Here is a 20,622-nt window from a genome sequence, read left to right on the forward strand (position 1 = left end):
TTATTCCAAAAGTCATGCTAATTATATATTAAGTTGATATTTTATAGATAGAAATCAAAAATTCTAAAAAATACTGATATTAGTGTCGAAAAATGTGTAATATTTCAAAAATTACAAATTGAAATGCATAATAGGTCATCCGTAAATTACTCATTTCTATCGGTATTTTGAGCAAGGGATTGGTGTTTCTTGAGGATGATCCATCTAGGGTTTCGTCTTGAGCAACGGGCAGCCCGGGCTCAGTTGCAAAATGGGTTAAGCTAAAAATGTATGTTAAAAACAAGCTTTCAGTGTTCAAGCTCGGCTCACTCGCAGCGGGCCGATGGAAAGGTCCAGACTGGTCCGCTTAAAAAAAAATTGCTTTCAAATTAAAAATTAATTAAACTCAAGCAAACAATTAACTAAATTTCCATGATTAAACGTATTTGTGCACAGATTCATAGCTTGTGAAAATTTCAACAAGCTAGTTGTAATTCTCGCCGTCGTGACTTTTACAACAATGAAATTTTAGTCATTCTAAAGCAGCCAGTTTGTGGATCGCTCCGGTCCGGCCTGTGCAGGCTCTCTCTTAAAATGGGTCTAAGTAAAAAGCCTATTTTTGAAAATGGTCATCAAATTCAAAAAAAAATTCAGGCGATCCCGAGCCGTCCGCAGGCTTAGGCTTGTTTTTACAGCACTAACTCAATCCATGTGAGAGACTGCGAATAGGGATGAAGTAACACTTTTTAATCCACATTGGCTGCCGCATCAATTGAAATGGGACCCATATATGCACAGTCAACATTCCAGCGAAAACATATTAGCTTGAGGCACTTAATTGGTTTTATGAAAAAGGAAAAATTATAATCATAATTTTGTGTTTTATTGAATTTAATTACTCTTACCCTTGTATTTTTTAAAATATATTAATATACCCTCATGTTTTAAGTCCGTTGCACCTAGTACCCCTTCCGTCCATTTTTTACACTTTTAAAGAACAAGTCAAAGGAAACCTAACTGTTTGAAGAGAGAGAAATTTTTTTTACCCAAACACCCTATTCTTCTTCCTTTCTTTCTCTTCCAGCAAACATTTTCAAAACTTTCTCTCCATAGATTCCGGTTTCTCTATAACATTTTGTTTCCCTCTATAATCATTACCACCTATATATGAGAATCTTTCAATGAATTTCTATTTCAGAAACATTTATTTTTTGTAGAAATTTGAGATAAGCCAAAGCTCAGAAAGGTAGAAATAGAAGCGACGATATTTGAAGGAGTTTAGATATGGAAAAAATATAAGCTTGACAAGTTCTATTTTGGCCATTGTTGACAAGTTCTATTTTGGCCATTGTAAGAGTATCTAAGCGCCTTCTGTTGGAACAACCTATTGTAGCTTTTTGCCACATAAAGCTGATGTGCATGGATAAATGAACATAAACCAAGAATAATAGCAATTATATATAATTCCTTTCTCTATTTTATCTCTCTAAAATAAGAAAAAGAAGAGATTAATATAGTAATATAAATCTTTATTCTTCCTTATCGTTATTGTTGAAATAATAATACAATTAGCATTTCCAATTTAGAGAGAAAATATAAACAAGTTTTTCTCTCTCCAAAAGTTTTGGAGTTTAAGAATACTTGATATCAGTTTTAATTTGTGATAAATAAAGGAAATTGATGTAAAAAATTGAGTTTCCCATAAGATTCTAATCATTTCGGTGGTTAGGTTGAAAGATTTTGAGATAACTCGATTTTTCCGCTACCGTGGGCAACACCATCGACTATATTCAAGCAAGACAAAATTGATTTCAGAACAAAACTGATTTTGTCTTTTAGTTAGGGTCATTTTATGATAATTTAATGTCTAAAATGCATAAAATAGACGGAAGAAAAATGGTGTTTAATGGACTAAAAATATGAGGATATAATAATGTATTTAAAAAAAAATACAAGAATAGAGTAGGTAATTTCAATAAAATATAAGAGTACACTTATGGTTTTCCCTTAAAAAAAATGTTGAAATAGAAATAACAATCATTTCGCAGATTGCTTAGCAAAAACAGGTATTAAGGTCTATGTATCTTTTTGCTTGGATATAACAGCTAAGAGTTGTATTGTTTTGATATTTGCAGAGTTTTTTTGTAGCTTATGTTTTCTTATCTCAAGAGAAGATATTTACGTCTATTTGTACTGTTATATAGAATGTTTGGTAACTATACTTTTTCACTTAATAAACTCAAATGTAATTTTGAGTGTAATCATATTTTTTCACTTATTAAACTCAAATATAATTTTGGCTGTATAGGTGTATAGAGAAAGCCGGCTCGATTTAGTTTTTGAGTTTGATAAATTTTTCTTGATTTTATAATTTAATATAATAAAATATGAATTGCTTGTAAAAAAAATTTTCGTTCTAGTGATTGAAAGTTAAAGGTACTAACTTCATCATTATCTCAAAATAAAATAATGAAAAGTTGAGGTAGCATGTGCACTCCACCAAAGCACGGATATACTTTGATTCATTAAATTTCCACTTAAAAAGTTATCATGGTAAATAAAAGTAATAAATTATTATTTAAATGCTAAAATATCATTTTAACTTCTTGTAAACAAAAATCATCTGATTAAAATGTTTTTATTTTTTGTTCTGTTGAAGGTGTCGTATGCTTCATTGCTCTTATTTCCTAATGTCGTTTAACTTTGATTATTTTTATTATAAATCTATATTGAAATACTATTGTATCTCATTAGACTGTTAATTTAAAACCAACAGTGGTTTGCGACAAATCTACACATGGATGGACTATTTACTTAGCGGAAATAATTTATTCCAATAAAAATCTCTCCTTTACTGCCTCTTATCGGATCTAAATCCCAAACCTTTCACTGTAGATCTACGGAGAGACCCAGTTCAATCTTTCTTGTTTCTATCAAACTCGATCTCTCTTCTTTTACCCTAGCTTGTTTTTCACTCACTGTCACTGCCGCTATTGACAATCCATTATCCCAGAAGAATATCAAAAACAAATTCCAAATTTAGTCTTGAACGATTTTTCTTTTTAAAATTTTTTGCAAAAAATTTTTATACTTTTTTTGTGGGTTTGACCAGCAATGAAGGAAGGGAAATCGACTAAATTGAATAATCAGCTGCCACAGCAACATCAAAACGGCCATTTTTCTCCTTTCAAATTTGGTAAATTGTTGGATCCAGAGGCTTCTTGGGATAAAGTAACTACCTTCTCAATCTTCAACATTGTTTTCTTTGTGGGTTAATTTCTTTGTTTTCAAGGAATTAATTTTATTGGGTTATTGAGTATATACTGAGTTTCTGTCAGTGCGATTTTAGTTTCATTATATACTTAAGTGCTAGTTCCAGTAGTGCAGTCAACACAGAGTGTTATTGTGATATATTTAGCTTAGTAGAGGTTTTGGAGTTAAACCCATTAATACACATAGAATTGTGGACTACTTTTTAGTGATTTATGATATATATGAAGTTCTTGAGTGCAAAAGGATGAATTGCTGCTTTAGCAAAAGAGTGTTATTGTGATATATATGAAGTCATTGATTGATGATAAATGGCTTTTTTTTTTTTTTTTCTCAGGATCAATTGGGTGATGTCTTGCACTGGATTAGGCAATTTGTGGCCCTTGTATGTGGAATGCTTTGGGGTGCTATACCTTTGGTTGGAGGTATTTGGATTGGCCTGTAAGTTTCAACTTGTAGACCCTTCTAATCGGTTTCATCTAATATAGATTGGTACATAATTCCTCTTTTTTTTTTTTTTTTTTTTTTTTTTTTTTTTTTTTTTTTTGAAAATGCTGTATTTGGTTGCCATTCAATTTGATACTTTCAACTATCTCATTCATAACTGATCTGGCTGGATATAAAATCAAGCTGTGATTTCATGTTAGTTGTGATCAGAATTTATGTTAGTTTATTTAGTTATCGAACATGACTCCGGGTATTTCCATTGTATATAAAATCAAGCTGAGATGTTCTTTTATTGTTTATGGTTTCTATGAAAGACAGTTATTAAATTAATGTTAATAAATTTCCTAAAGTTTCTTTTACCCCTCAAATATAACATATTAAAATCACCAGGTCCATCACCAGTTTTAGATGTGCTTTTGGATATCAATGAACAATTTTACTGTGCTGTGGCTAAGTTTGCTTGTTCCAGCTTCAGTACTCTGAGAATCTGATGTTTAGAGCATTTTAGGAGCTATAAATGGAAAAGTTAATGTAAATAAACATGAATATTGAGCATATTAGAAGGTCTCTATACATCTCAATAAGGAGACTCCAGAGCAATGAAACTTTAGATATTTTTCTAGCTGTTATATGTGCTAGTATCTTGTGAATTCAAAAATTTCAGATTTTCTTGCATGCTCTTTTGCTTATTTTTTAAAAATTTAAAAGTATTTTAAAACTAAATTTTTTGAACATTTGATGTTTGCTCTAGATATACGTTGTTGACGAAAAATTCTCTATATGTCATATTCTGCATGGTTCCTCCATTAGGTCATGGGCTCCTAGTGGAAGGGGAATGTTACATATATCTGTATCTTTCTTAGAGCTAACTGTTTGTGGGATTCCATCATTTGATGATTATCCAACATTAGTACTGGCTATGATCCAATGGAGCTAGCAGTAGTCAAATGTTATTGATTATTATCATCCAACATTTGTTATTGGAGCTTGAGTTCTAAAAAGCTTATGGGTAACACAGTAATGCTGGCAGAGTCAATTGTAAGCTTTCAAGTTAATTTTGTTATTGGAGCTTGAGTTTCAAAAATTGTATGGGTTAACCTAGGAAGATGTACCTCTAGAATCATGTGCATCAGCTGTAAAAAGCCTGAAGATACTTTTTTCCTATTTGGGAACTTTATTACGTGCTCGTAAGGATGAAGGGATTGAAAGTTTTAAGTACTACTACTAGTTTGCCGTTCGCTTTGCTCTGAACCCTCAGGGGGCTGGACTTCCCGCAACTTAAGCTTAATTATGTACTTATTGGAATGTACTTAGGGAATAAAGAGCTTTAGATAAAATATGTCTGGAGGATTCACTTTTTCCTGTTTGAAGCCTTTATTGTAACTTATAGGGGGTAAATATTCTAGATGTTTGAGAAATAGTTGTGGATTCTTTAGCTAAAATCCTTAGGAACTATTCTTCCATTAAATTAAACTTAATTTGTGTTCTGAAATGTAGTTGGTTCTGGTTTGTATTCTAGATATGCAGACATTTCACTTTCGAAAACTTTTCTTGTGGTTGAATTTCTAAAATTTTGTAGTTTTCCAGTGTCTATGGTAAATTCTTTGCTAAAGCTTGTTGCTGATTGTGGTTTGACAGCTTTCTCTTGATATCCTCTGGGATCGTATATGGCTATTATTCGATGATATTAAAGGTTGATGAAGAAGAGTTTGGTGGTCATGGAGCTCTCCTCCAAGAGGGGCTTTTTGCTTCTTTTACTCTCTTTCTGGTAACGCCCAGCTCAATATGGTTGTTATATTTAGTTTTTGGTTTTTGTTTCTCAAATTTAAAAGAAAATTATATTTTAAAGATATATTTACTTTTGTTTAGGGTTTTAAAACAGAAAAATAATTTGCCATGAGAAGTGAAAACCATAAAAGTGGTTTTCCTCCATTTCATCTGGCCATTTTCTTTAAGTAACAAATTTTAGCATATAAAACAGAAACCAACAACAAAAATGATACCAAAACAGCAACTAGTCTCTCGTCTTCATTACTCTTTCAAGGCCAATTCTATCTTCAAAGCATGTTAAATTAGAAAAAGGGTAGCTTTTGTTTTTCCCATAACTAACAAACTCTGTCTTTTCTCTATTTAATGTTCACAGCTCTCATGGGTTCTAGTATACAGCTTGGCGCACTTCTGATTTTGCTCGGTATACAAATTTGGGTTCCTCCGCCATTTCAAAGCGTGGTGTTATCTTAGTCAGTTGTACGAGGCACCATTACTTATGCCATCCCGAAAACAAGAATGAGAAAGTTCTTTACTGGCGATTATTATGACTTGACTACGCTTTGATTATGCAACATCTTGTTTTTGCTATGCATGGGAATGCTAATTTTTCATTGATGGTAAATCGATGTTTTAATTCAACGGTTCTTCATAAATGCACTGGCAAGATATAGCAACGTGAAGTTTATGATCTGCTAGAAATACTTGTTTTGACTATGATTTTAATGAATTTGTATTAGCAAAAGATTTTGATTCAACATTTGGTAAGAAATGCCAACTTATTTTCAAACGTAGATTTGAAATTCTTTTAGTTGGCTATATTATCAAATACCATTTATCATCTGAAAACAAATTGTAGCGAGGCGATTCAAAATGTATAACAGGTAATTGAACAAATGTAATAAGCTCAACTTATGCCAGTGGCACCAATAATCAAACATAGAGATTAAATCTAACAGGAAGTTGCAATGGCGAGATAAATGCCCTGAAAATCCGTTTCATGCCATATATTCTACATTCTGATTATAAATTTCCAGGAAAATGTACTTCTACGGACTACAATATACAATTTTCAACTGTTATTTGTCTGCAAGAGATGCCATTTCAGAATCATTTCCCCATGCCAAATGAAAAAAGTCTGCAAAGAATCATTATATCGGCTGCTTTGCAATCGAATGAATTTGCTCAGCTTTTACTTCCATCTATGTCGTCTTCGTGACACAAGATAAATGCGACCATGGACCCATTGTCTACCCAGCCTCGAAGCTGTTTGCTGCATGAAGCAACATTAAATTTGTTATTTCTTATTAGGTAAATAAATTTTTTAAAAGAAACCATAGATTGTAATTTTTTCAGTGTAAGGAGTTGCTATTTGAATATCGAGCAAAGTAGATGAGAATTTCAGTATCAATTTCGAATAGGGCAACAGAAGAAATTACCTCGACCTTCGTTCGAAATTCTAGTAAGCTTTCACATACATGACAATCTGCTCTATGCGGCGAGTTGTTAGGCTCATTTGATTTCACAAATGCAAACACCTGTAAACAGATGCCAAAATCAAAATGATGGGAGGAAAAATTACAAGTTATATCATGATTATTCCTGATAGTGCTCAGTAAGATATTGCAAGAGTGGAAGCTTTCAGGTTTTCTTCTTTTCATAATGGGAACAATAAGTGAAAAAGATAAATACAAGGTAATATGCGATATAACTGACCTCTTCCCCACAATTTGGGCATGCCCCCTTAAGTGCCACCAAGTCTTTCCTCCATAGGCCCTGGAGCACCTTAACTGTAATGCAGTTAAGGAAAGAAAATATTAAAGGATTTTAATTTTCTTCTCGTATAATTATGAAAATTTTGACTCCAAAGAAAAATTTTATACTAAAAAGGAATATTGTGTACTTTCCTATTAAGGAGACATTGGGCCCACCATTTCAAGTTTATAAATACTAGTAGGAATACCAAGTACAATCAAGTATCAGGCCTAGAAATATCCATATAACCAGCTCTTAGGTTTTGATCAATAGAATACAAATATTAAATTTTGAATGCCTAGGTGTCTAATTTTTACTCCTTTCCTCTTTGTTTCCTCCCTTCCCCTTCTTTCATCTACTGCTGCAGTACTTGTCTGTAGGTTTATATACAGCAACCGATTTCGCCTCTCTATCACAAATAAGCTTTAATTTGAATACTTAAATCTGAAGTCTGTACAATAACATAGTATTTTGAAATAAATCTACATATAATTCATTTTTTTGCAAACAAATTTGCATGCTTGAATTAAGAATAGAATTCATTAGGTTTAATAGCTTGTGCCCTTATGAAGGGTAAAGTTCATTTCCAAATTCTATTAGTTTTTAATAGGACTTGAGTCAAACACAACCAATTGTGGAGAATTAAAAATATATAATTCTAGACATATTTTTATTAACACAAAACATGAAAATATATATTCATATAAAAATTCCATAAAGTTTATGAAATTCATTGCATAAAAAACAAGCTCTATATCTTGACTTAAACTCATCAATTGCTTGAGATTTGCCTGCAATAAAAGCATCATACATCACTATGCATTGGGAGTGTGAGTGAAAAAATAATGTTTCAATGAAATAACTGAGTAAAGAATCACATAAGTTCTCTAATATCAAGATTAACCAATGAATACCAAACCAGAAATATTTATACTTCCACATAGCTTATCTTCTCCTAACTTTACATTTTGGTTGAAAAACGATCTCCTGGTGCTCTTTACCCACTCAAAAAGTTCAACTTTGTCATTACCCCAGATGAGTTAGTTTCTATTATATATTCCTTCCAGCATTTATGTATCAAAGTTCTCATATTTTTCAGCACTTTATTTATTTGTTTTGGCGAATGGATGGAGTGAGGGGGAGGATTTACCCCAAAGAAAGTCAACTTTTTAACCAAATGACTTACTCATTCCAGGAATTGCGGAGTAAAATAAGCGTCAGATAAAGATTATTACCAGAGGATGATGTAATTGGATAGCCAATCAAAGATCCCACTGCCATGAAGAGAATGCCATTCACTGTTGCAAGAAATTGAATTATAGATCCTTGGGTTCCTTGAGAAATTCCTGAGCTAACTGCTTCTTGATAAGCTAGAACAACAGTATAGATAATGGGTCCAACAAGCACTGAACTTCCAAATGCAAGAAAGATGATCCATATGCTTGCTAATGCAAAAACCTGTGATACATCTTCCTGCCCTACAGCCATGTCAATCAATCTTCAAGTGGAGGAAAAAAACTATACAGGGAACAAAAAAGAAAAAAAGAAAGAAAAAAGCTCAACCCTACTACAGAACTAAATACAAACTAAATGAACCATGCATATGGAGGAAAAAAAAGAAAATGCCTTATAATAATAAAAGATTTCCTCGAACTTCAACATTTCTTTCTTGTCGATAGGCACACTAAAATGAACAAAGAATGCCAATCAGGCTTAGCCTGTTTAATCTCCTCATGCTTTTACAAGGGTACAAGGAGTAAGGAAACTCAAATTTGATTCCAAAATTCACCATTAAGATGGAAGTTATCACTAGTATGGTGGGAATTGAGACTATGGCCTTCTAATCAGCCAAAGAAGTTAAAAGAAATAGACCAATTTGTGAAATTGACAAGATATTGACACAGTTCAAATTTTCTTTAAAAGATTCTAAAGACAATTACCTCAGCATCTGCATAAGTGGATTGTCGCCTAATACTGCAACGGGGATACTTGACCACAGATTTTGAGCCATACCACCGCAATTTTAACTGCTTCAATCATTCATTGAAATTAATAACAATAAAATCACCATAAACTTCGAAATTCAATCCAATGAAAAAAGTTTATGATGTTACCTCTACTCTATCAAACATGTCATCAACTATCAAAGGTTCACCACTGTAATACGCATCCCGTGCCTAAAAACAAAATCAATCCAATACCATACATCACTTTCCCATTATTCGGAGTCAAAGTTTCACACTAAGAATTTCGCAAAGAAAATAATAGGAGACCTAAAGTTCACGTAATATCTTGTGCTTATCCATAAGAAAGGGCAAAAAAAAAAAAAAAGGTAAAATAAATTATAAAAGTTACGGATAGGCAAAATTCCCTTTGAATTTTCCTTACATATATATTTTAAATTCTATTAATTATATTTCATATATTTTCTCGGCAACCAAACACGGAAAAGAAAAATCCATCCATGAACAAATTGCATTAAATTAGACAACAAATTAAAATCTGTAGAATCTCACTTGACGATACAGAGCTTCTAGGGTTTCTTTACTTGCACTATCAATAGGACCAACGTATATGCAAGACGGACCCTCAGCTGTCGCTACAGCTGCAAGCTCCCGGTGGCCGGACATGGCGGAAGCCCCACTGTTCTTCATCGAGATCCTGGCCGAAAACGAAGCTCCGCAATGGTTGGCGGTTCTGGATAGTTCGACGGTGGTGGATCCGATCACGTGGCGCGTGATGGAGGTGCACGTGCCAGCCATGAACCGAGAAGAGAATAAGGTATTGCTGAGCAGAAGAGTTTTTTAAGCGCACATGAGGTCGAAATGTTACGGTTCTAGAAATGACTTCAGCCGCAGAATTTGGGTTTAAATAGTGACGATATTTTTTTACGAGAATACCCTCTTTGAGGTCCTGGTTGGTTTTGGCACGTAAATATCTAGCTTGGCACTTGGTTATATTTCAAGGCCCACTTTTGTCTTTTTCGCTAAAAACGGCATTCATTTGAAGAAGTTAACTAATTAATAATAGAAGGATGTCGTAAGGAGATATTTGAAAGACAAATGTTAAATTCGCCCTTGAACTTTTGTAATTGGTGTGCAATCATGTTTAAAAAACTCTTTGTACTAGATTGATCCTTAACCTTTTCATTTTATGCCAATTAAATCCAAATTATCTCACGACTAAAATTGAAAAATAATATACATAAATTAAATATAATGAACCATGAATAAGTAATAATATCACAATTAATCATAATATTCATATTTTAATATCAATTTAGAGTTCTTAGAATTTTAATTTGTAATTATTTGCTTTTAATCAAATATTTTTCTCCATTTATATTTATTTTGTATGAGTAATTAATTTTTTGAATTAAAAAATGGTTATATAGTAGATACAGAAGTTGTGAAGAAATTTGAATTTAGTTGTTCTGTGATTAAAACTTAAAGAGTCAATTTGGCCAAAAAAAAAAAAAATCTTTTACAATCTAATCAGACGAAGGGGAAAAAAAATCAGGCACCAATTTGATATTTAACCTAAAAATTAAATACTACTGAACGATGCCGTATCAGGAAATTTAGTAAAAACACAAAAGCATGCGTTTGCCGGGAGTCGAACCCGGGTCTATTGATTGGAAGGCAATTATCCTAACCGTTGGACTACAAACGCGGCTTGCTGAAAGTTAAAGTAAAGATAATAAATAATAATTTTAGTTCTATAATTTGCCATAAGTTACTATACTGTTCCTCTAGTTTAAAAACATATACGACAACATTGACATATTTTTGGATGGTTCGTTAGAAACATTTGTCCTTAAATCTATTTTATTTCGTAGGTCAAATTAAAAATAAAACATTTGTCCTTTAATCTATTTTATTCCGTAGGTCAAATAAAAAATAAATTGTCAGAAGAGATAAATAATGTTATTATCCAACATATTACCCTTAACAAGTCTCCTCCTTGTTTCTCTACGAAATTTCTTTTTGAACTCTTCATCTTGTTGCCATCATCAAGCAGTAGATATTTAAACTCTCTGAGCGAAGCAGGTACTCAGTTTATTAGTTGTTCATAATTCATTAGAGTTTAAAAGCCTCCTTGTTTTTATGGTTCATGGACACTTTCGAAACTCTCTGGAAGTTTTTTATAATCAATTTTTACTGTTCCTATAAATTATATCTTTCTTGAAAAACCAATTATTGATGACCAACTTCATTTCCGTTGAAGAAAAAAAAAAAGTAAGAATTTGTAATATATGAGTCAAACAGTCCAACCAGTTTAATTAAATGAATCATATATGGATATGAACATTCGACACTTATAATATATATATAATTAGCTTGGTATATTAGTAATATGAAATTATCATTTTAATCTTAATTAAATCGAATAAGTGAGTTAGATAGGTTCGCAAATCAAATATGATATGATCCATTTAAACTCATTATATATGAATCGCATATTTATAATATAAATATATTTAAATTCAATACTAACTTGTTTAATTTTTATATTACGTGAATGATGTTACGTAACCCAATTTTATACCCTTACCCAAAAAAGGGAAAAAAAAAAAAAAAGCTTTTACGCTGGTTTGGCCAATTTTCCAAAGAGTGTTAATTTTGGGACAAGATATTGGAGTGTTGTGTTTTAATCATGATTTCATAAAATTGGATATTTTTATCTTTCTCTAAAAATTGATTTTTCGAATATAATTTAAAACAAAACTAAAAAAAGGCATATATTTCAAAATCAATACTAAGAAAGGGATTTTCAATATAAACTTAACAAATTCTTGAAATCTTGGTTGTGTTATATATATAAATAGAGCAGTTTGCATTGTATGGAAGTCAAGTGTAAATCTCTGAAATTGCCAAACATGAGGTGACAATAATTATTTAATACGATTGTAAGAAGATAAGTTATTTTATATTTTTAGATAATATTTTTATCATGATAATATCTATTAGTTACATCTCATCTAGACAATGCATTACATTAAATTAAAATTTAATTAAAATACCAATAATTCAAGCCATAAAATAAGAAATACTTAATTTTTTATTTTAATGATTACCTTGGTGTATGGGAACGCACGTGATATATAATAATAAATAAATAATCATTTACAATAAATAAAAAACATAAAATAAAAAAATACTTAATGTTCTATTTTAATATAATTAGTTTAAATTAAAATACATATAACTCATACTATAAAATAAAAAATATTTAATTCCTTATTTTAATTATTACCTTGATGTATGGGGTAGTCTTATATACTAGAAGTTAGGTTGCACATATACGAGACACGAGATATGGAAACGTACGGGATATGATAATAAATAAATAATTATTTATAATAAATAATAAATATAAATTAAAAAATACGTATGTTTTATTTAATATAATTAGTTTAAATTAAAATTTAACTAAAATACATATAACCCAAACTATAAAATAAAAAAATATTTAATTTCTTATTTTAATGATTACCTTGACATATAAGCTAGTCTTAGATACCAGAAGCTAAATTGCATAGACACGGGACACGAGAGACGGGAACGTACGAAATATGATAATAAATAAACAATCGTTTATAATAAATAATAAATATAAAATAAAAAATACTTAATTTCTTATTTCAATATAATTAGTTAAATTCTCAAAATTATTATCACTATTGAAAAATTTATATCTATTTATATAATATATAAAATTTGGGTAGTTTGATTTATATGGAAGCCAAGTGTAAGTAGCACAGTTTGTCACTTGACATTATTTTGGATTATAGAATGACGAATATTAAAATTCATACAATTTAGCATAATTGCAGGAATTACAAAAAAATCAATTGTTTTATATTTTCAGATAATCCCTCTATTAATATAATATCTATAAAAAAGATTATCTTTAGCATTAATATATTAATATAAATTTATTTCTTCTTACAAAACAATTAATAAGTAATCAACACGCTTAAAAAGAGTGTGAATAAACAATACATTACTATAAAATAAACAATATATATGCAATTTAAAAAAAATATAAATTGATATGTAGGAAATATGATAATTTTTAAAAAATTAGGACATCTACACGCTTAGAACACACCATACTGAATAAGTAATACATTAATATTTCAAATAAATAAATAACAATTTATAATAAATTATAAACATAAAATAAAAAAAAATTAATTTCTTATTTCAATGACACAAAAAATATTTAAAAATACTTCATTTTTTATTGGTAATAAAAAAACCTTGGTTGATTAACTTGGTGTGTAGAGTAATTTTATATACCGGGAGCTAAGTTATATGGAAACGAAACACGAGATACGGAACGTACGGAATATGATAATTTTTAAAAAAAGTAAGACATTGACTCACTTAAAACACACTACAGTAAACACACTACAGTAAATAAGTAATACATTAATATTTTAAATAAATAAATAATCATTTATAATAAACATAAAATAAAAAATATTAAATTTCTTATTTCAATGACGCAAAAGCAAATTAAAAAAAAAGAATAAGTAATACATTAATATTTCAAATAAATAAATAACAATTTATAATAAATTATAAACATAAAATAAAAAAATTAATTTCTTATTTCAATGACACAAAAAATATTTAAAAATACTTCATTTTTTATTGGTAATAAAAAAACCTTGGTTGATTAGGTTGGTGTATAGAGTAGTTTTATATACCAGGAGTTAAGTTGTATGGAAACGAGACACGAGATACGGAACGTACTGAATATGATAATTTTAAAAAAAAGTAGGACATTGACTCACTTAAAACACACTACAGTAAATAAGTAATACGTTAATATTTCAAATAAATAAACAATTATTTATAATAAACATAAAATAAAAAACATTAAATTTCTTATTTCAATGACGCAAAAGCAAATTAAAAAAAAAAGGCTTCATTTTTATTGGCAATAAAAAAAAATTAGTTGATTAGCTTAGTGTATGAAGTAGTCTTATATACCAGGAGCTAGATTGGACAAATACAGGACACGAGATACAAGAACGTATGAAATACAAGAACGTACGAGATATAATAATTTTTTTAAAAGGTAAGACATTCATACGCTTAGGACACAATACACTAAATAAGTAATACATTAATATTTCAAATAAAAAAAATAATCATTTATAATAAATTATAAACACAAAATAAAAAAAAAAACTTAATTTCTGATTTCAATGACAAAAAATAAATTAAAAAAACACTTCATTTTTTATTAACATAGAGATACGAAAAAAAAAAAAAAACACATCCATATGCTTAGGACACACTAGTCTAAATAAGTAATACATTATTATTTCAAATAAATAAACAATCATTTATAATAAATCATAAACATAAAATAAAAAAATACTTAATTTCTTATTTCAATATAATTAGTTAAATTCTCAAAATTATTATCACTATTGAAAAATATATTAATAGTGTGTATGCATCTTTTTATATAGGTCATATCATGTATGGATTTTGCTATTACATACCTTGTGAAAAGTTTCACATAATACTTAAGAAAGCATATCTTAGCATCGCAACCTTTCAACATATCTCAATAAAATGTAATTTATCATTTTATTATATAATTTTACTATTTTTGAATGTTGTTATAAAATGCTATTTCATTTTTTAATAGTATCTTGTGCATCGTACGGAATATAAAGAAAAAAAAAACAATTATATTTTTAGATAATAAGAGGAGAAAAACTAAATTAATATTAATAAACAAAAAATTTTTTTACTTGGAAATAAAAAAGGAATATAACAAAAAAAAATTCCGATAATTTTAACCTCAAATTAGAAGGAAATAAAAAACTATAAAAATAAATTTGTAGAGAAAAATTAATTTTATTTTTCTTTTATATAAAAAAATAAGTAACAAAAGTTTTTTTGAAAAAAAAATTAGTCCCTTCTTATTTTTTCTGATTATTCATTAATAAAAAAATACAAAAATAATAAATAAAACACTTTATCACACAATACGAGAACGTACGTGATACAATAATTTTTTAAAAAGTAGGAGATCCACATGTTTAGGACACACTACACTAAATAAGTATATTACATTGATATTTCAAATAAATAAATAATCATTTATAATAAATCATAAACATAAAATAAAAAATACTCAATTTCTTATTTCAATATAATTAGTTAAATTCTCAAAATTATTATCACTATTGAAAAATGCATTAATAGTATGTGTGCATTTTTTTTATGCAAGTCATATTAGGGGTCTCAAAATGGGTCACGACATGCGAACATGATTCGCTTAACACGTAAAATAAATGGATTAGGGTTAGGGTTAAGGTTAAACGAGTTCGTGTCATAAACGAGTCACCCATTTGTGACAAAAATATAAACGTATTGTGTCGGGGATTGACATGCGGGTTAGGCAAGTGACCCGTTTATTTAAAAGTAAAGAGGTAATTTTAGTGTTAAATATAAATACTCTAACTAAAACCTATTTAAATTTTATTGTTGTATTATTTTTTATTTTAATTATGAATCTTGAAGAATTTATGTATTTTACGTGTGAAAATTTATTTTTAAATATGATTGGATATATTAAAAGTTAAAAATACTATAAGCATGTTAAGTGGATCGTATATAGATCAATACATCCACTTAACTTATTTATGATATTAAATGAGTTACACGAGTTGTATACGGGTCAACATGATCAATTTAATCTGTTTATGATATTAAGTGGATTAAACGTATAATATTCGTGTCAACGTTTAACTTTAGTATTGTGTTTGTGTCAAATTATAAAAAAATTATTTTATTTTTTAATATTATTCCGAGTATGGCAAAGGTTGTGACATTAGTTATTATTATTAATAATAAAAAGAAAAAGCTACAGTTCACGATACCGAAAGTTTGGTTTTGACTTGGCTTGCTTATTTTATGGCTGCAAATATGGCTTCTTCATGGTCCACTTAAAACAAGAAATTTTCGATTATTTTATTTTATCTATTTTTTTTCCCATTATTTTAGTAAGATTTGGATCAAGAGTTAATGTGCCTAGCAGAAACAATCTTATTGTTATTATAAGTTATAACCTTTTCTTGTATAATTGAATTTAATATTGTACAACCTAATGTAAATTTATATAAATTTCATAAAATTTTATTTCTAAGTAAAATCATTTATTTTGATAAATGTAGAATTTCAAATAAATTTTACAAATTTCATTCTTTTTTTATTAAAAGGCATTTTAGTTTGCAAATACCAACTAGAGATGAAGTTTTTAGTTCTGACCAATTTGCTAAATCAGATCACCCGCTCTTATATAGCCAATGCTATTATTTCGGCCTATTAGTCACCCAATGAATATAAAAAAATAAAAAAAAAGTTTGCCTATTTGTTTTTTTTTCTCCCCAAAAAACACAAGTCGTCCTTCATGATATCCTCAGAACCAATCAGCTTTAAAGAAAGAAATCAAAAAACATATAATCAAAGGCAACAATTAATGAGAAAAAACCACAGCCTAATTAATCCTTGTTTGTATAATTATAATATATATTTTTCTTTTCTCCTTTGTGTCTCTTTCTCTAACATGTCCCCCTAAATTATATATACTCCTCAAAAATCTATGACCTATCAAAGAAATGATCCCATTCATGTTTTTCTACTGTCCCAAACAAATTTTTCTTCCAAGTAAATTCTTCTCCATCATCAGAAACCTCATTACCTTGTTCAACTTCTTCCCTAATCTTCTCAACTCTTTCAAGAACTCCATCTACTGTTATATCAAAAGCATCTTCAAGAATCTTCAAACTAGACCTTGGATCAGCATACACTACTCCTGGAATAAGCTTCAACACTTGCTCTCTCATAGCCAGAATTTTTGCTTTCGAAATCCGAGATAATATCCTCTCAATGTTGGCCTTACCATTTCTCACATCATTTCCCGGTATGAACACAGAATATTTAGTATAATCCTTAGGTAAATGCCATAAATATTGAACATAAGCTGAACCAGGATGGAAAAAAACAGGAATACAACCTGCCAAGATGGAATCGAAAGTGGATCGCCTTGTATAAGAATCTCCTGCAGGCTGCAAGCAAAATATAGAAGTTTGAAAGATTTTCATCACATAAGTAGGCTTATAACACTTGTTCGAACCCGAAGCACAGTCAAGCATCTTGCATTTCTTTCTTGCAGCCTGACATTGCTGGATAATATTGTTTCGTATAGAGTTAATAAGGTTAGGCCTTGGAGCTCCCACGAAAGAAAACAAGATCCTTCTTTTCATTCTTCTCATTCTGTTCTGCCATTGAAAAATTTGTCCATCACTTGAAGGATGAAAATAAGTTGGATATGGAATTGCGAAGTCATTTTTACTCCAAGGACTAGACTCAATTGTTAAAATAGTCATATTTCTTGATTCAGGCAAAAGCATAAGCCTATTTCCCCAATCAGAATTTCCATTTGTCAATCTTCTGAAATCCCAAGTAATTCTTCCGGCAACCAAAAAATGATCTCTACCCCATAATTTTTTCCATTCAGGTTTTTCTTTTAACCACTTAACAAGCCTAACGGAGTAAAAATCCCTCCTCAATCTATTAGAATTCCATAAATACCTCGCAACATCAAGTCCAGCATAATAAGGCACAAAAATTGCAGAAGCTAAAGAGGAATCATTTGTCAAACACTTGTATTGCTTCATTCTATTATGAAAAATAACCTCTAACATAAACTGATTTGTTTCAAACCATCCTGTATTAGATAATATCTTGTCAGGATTATTGATCCTTGGCCCTAATCCAAAATTTGACATATAATGACACATATTATACCAGTCACTTAGGGATTTACAATGCTTAAGCAAGTCTTCATTGAATTCAGTTGGTAAATCATGAATGTATATGTATTTACCTAAACAAGGTTCTGAATCTGAATCTGAACTAGATTCAATTTCTATTTTCTGTTCCTCTTCATCACCATTAACAAATTCTTCTCCTTCATTTCCTTTACCAAAAACATTGTTAATTGATTGAGCTTCATTTTCTGTAAGGTGAGACTTTAATTCTTTCTTCTCTATTTCATTGACAAACTTATCCCAATCACCTCCAATAAAAAAATTATCAATAGGATTAGACTCAGTCATATTGATAGTTTCTCCAATTGGATTTTTCTCTTGAACAAAAACAGAATTAGATTTCTGGGTGTGAACAGCAATTTCATAACTATTGTCTTTTAAACCTGAATAATATGAGAAAAGCAACAATAACCATAAAAGGAATGATGCTAAGACAAAATACCAGAATATCTTGGGGCCTTTCCAAGTCATAGGTTTATTCCCTATGAGTGCTTCACGTTCATGCATGGAAAGAAAGTTTCTTGGCAATCAAAGAATCAAAGCAAATCGAATTGAAGGGTTTGTTTGTTTTGCAAGAAAATGAAAGTGAATTTCTGGGGTTTAAGGATATGTGAAATGAAAAGAAAAAGGCAAGAACTTTGGCTTGGAAAGCAATTTGAAAGAAGAGAGAAGGAAGTGATGGCTTTGAAGAATTCAAGATTTTGATCCACCCGAATATTTTGAATGGATGTTTCTATATATATACAAATACATGTACCTTATCTGTCTTCTTAAGTTAACAAAGAATCAGATTTGGTTTAACTCTGTCTTTTATTAAGACATAGTCACCTTCTTCTAACACAGATGATTTTGAACCGTTGAATTAAACATTTTGTTTGAGTTAATTATAATCGAACGGTAAATATAAAGTTAGGAAAAATAGCAATTTTCCTAGTTTATTTCATATTGATAATAATAATATAATATTATGATATAAAGTCTTGCTGAATCTTAAATACTATTATCAATTTATTTTTCTCTTAATCTTATCAGTTATTATGATTGAAAGATTTATTTCCTATAATGACAATATTTTAAATATATTTCCTAATTTCTAGGAGATATAAATTAATTAGACAATTGAACAAATTAATTAACTCTTAAAAATTAAGAGTTCAGAGAATTTGATTGATTTATTTATTATTTTTCTACATGAAGAAAAAGAAAACTTATATTTAGAATAAAAATGAACGCATCACTCTTTTGAGATTTGAGCTACTATATTATATTATTTAGCTTCTTTCCAAAAAAAAGAAAAAACTTTGAATTAGGCATGGCTTGAAATAAAGAAAAAAAAAAAAAAAACATTCTGGCAATATCTTTAAAGCAAATGAATCCTCAGGCTCACAAATCATTATTGGCTCTAGAATCACTAATCCTACATTACATGTGATAGTAGGTAAAATTACTATATAAACAAAAGGTGAAGCAAAGAGAACTAAAAAGGTTGGCTTCAGTTCACACTTATAGGTTGTGCCGTTTTTAGCAAAGCAGACTAGACATATAGGAAAAGTTTTCAGGTTCGATCCCCACTAAATGCACTTGAAAAAAGGGGCGAGGAGCTTTAACTGTGATTAAGCCCCAAGCCGAATTAGGCAGTGCTTAGCAATAGGGTTTGGATACCAGTGGTTTCCATGTTATATTCACATTACAACAAAATACTGAAATAGCAACGGATTTTTAGCAATGAACTCATTTGTTTCTATTTAGAAACAGATTGAAAGCTATTTTTTATTAGATGTAGAAACGGATTGAAAATGGATAATAAATTAGAACGCAATAGACCGTTGCTAATATGCCCGCGAAATAAACCTACATAACATAGCAACAGATTAGAAACGGAATAGAAATGACCGTGAGAAAAGGAAAGATGATCCATTTCTAATCTTCACATAAAATTACTAGTGTGTTGCAGAATCAAAATGATCATTTTGCTTTCTATTTTTCATTTTTAAAAATTTTTAATATTTCTCTTTATTTTTTTATATATAGAGAAATAATATATCTATCTATCCATCTATCTATAATAACATATATAAATGTGAGAGCAGAAATAATAAGATTTTTTTAAAATGTCTTTAGTGAAATTTTATATATCCTATAATATTCTTAGCCATTGCCATTTAAAATATTTTAATTTAAAATATAGATGATATTTGATTAATTATAATATTTGAAATTTGATTATCTAAAAAAATTAAATTAAAATGATTAGCTATTTGATTAATAGTATGTGTGAGCGAACATCGAGCTTGTCAAAAAGGCCTCTACTAAATTTAGGGATTAACAAAAATACTATTAAGGATTTTAATTTGATTGGTTAAAAAAAGGTAATTTAATTTTAATTGGTCATATTAATTTAAATTATATTAGATAAAATAATAAATTATATTATATATTATATAAGATATATATGAAATATGGTAATACCACTCGATTCCACCTTTTTTATAACTCAAGCCGACAATTTTAAAATCAAAACCATATAATACAATATT

General features: G+C 29.2%; 3 protein-coding genes and 1 non-coding gene across 4 annotated transcripts; 1 reads left to right on the forward strand and 3 right to left on the reverse strand.

Moving 5' to 3' along the window:
* The first annotated feature begins 2,793 nt into the window (after window positions 1-2,793).
* LOC105629962 (Rab5-interacting family protein) lies at window positions 2,794-6,257 on the forward strand. Its single transcript, XM_012211630.4, has 4 exons — window positions 2,794-3,210; window positions 3,587-3,690; window positions 5,335-5,464; window positions 5,840-6,257. The coding sequence occupies exons 1-4, from the start codon at window positions 3,094-3,096 to the stop codon at window positions 5,876-5,878; spliced, it is 390 nt and encodes a 129-aa protein (XP_012067020.3). The 5' UTR covers window positions 2,794-3,093; the 3' UTR covers window positions 5,879-6,257.
* Window positions 6,258-6,351: 94 nt separating this feature from the next.
* On the reverse strand, window positions 6,352-10,067 carry LOC105629961 (PGR5-like A protein). Its single transcript, XM_012211628.4, has 7 exons — window positions 9,735-10,067; window positions 9,333-9,395; window positions 9,159-9,245; window positions 8,454-8,691; window positions 7,180-7,253; window positions 6,903-7,001; window positions 6,352-6,736 (listed from the first exon to the last, which is right to left on the reverse strand). Exons 1-7 carry the CDS (start codon window positions 9,978-9,980, stop codon window positions 6,656-6,658), a joined length of 888 nt encoding a protein of 295 aa, XP_012067018.1. The 5' UTR covers window positions 9,981-10,067; the 3' UTR covers window positions 6,352-6,655.
* Window positions 10,068-10,818: 751 nt separating this feature from the next.
* TRNAG-UCC (transfer RNA glycine (anticodon UCC)) lies at window positions 10,819-10,890 on the reverse strand. The gene has a single exon. It is a non-coding gene; the product is annotated as a tRNA-Gly (tRNA).
* A 5,842-nt stretch (window positions 10,891-16,732) lies between these two features.
* LOC149496001 (putative xyloglucan galactosyltransferase GT11) lies at window positions 16,733-18,782 on the reverse strand. The gene has a single exon (XM_089721092.1). It carries the CDS (start codon window positions 18,590-18,592, stop codon window positions 16,853-16,855), a length of 1,740 nt encoding a protein of 579 aa, XP_089577218.1. The 5' UTR covers window positions 18,593-18,782; the 3' UTR covers window positions 16,733-16,852.
* Window positions 18,783-20,622: the final 1,840 nt, after the last annotated feature.

Source organism: Jatropha curcas, chromosome 5 (assembly GCF_041381405.1).
Source record: "Jatropha curcas cultivar XTBG-Jc1 chromosome 5, XTBG_Jcur_1.0, whole genome shotgun sequence".
Taxonomy (NCBI): Eukaryota; Viridiplantae; Streptophyta; class Magnoliopsida; order Malpighiales; family Euphorbiaceae; genus Jatropha; species Jatropha curcas.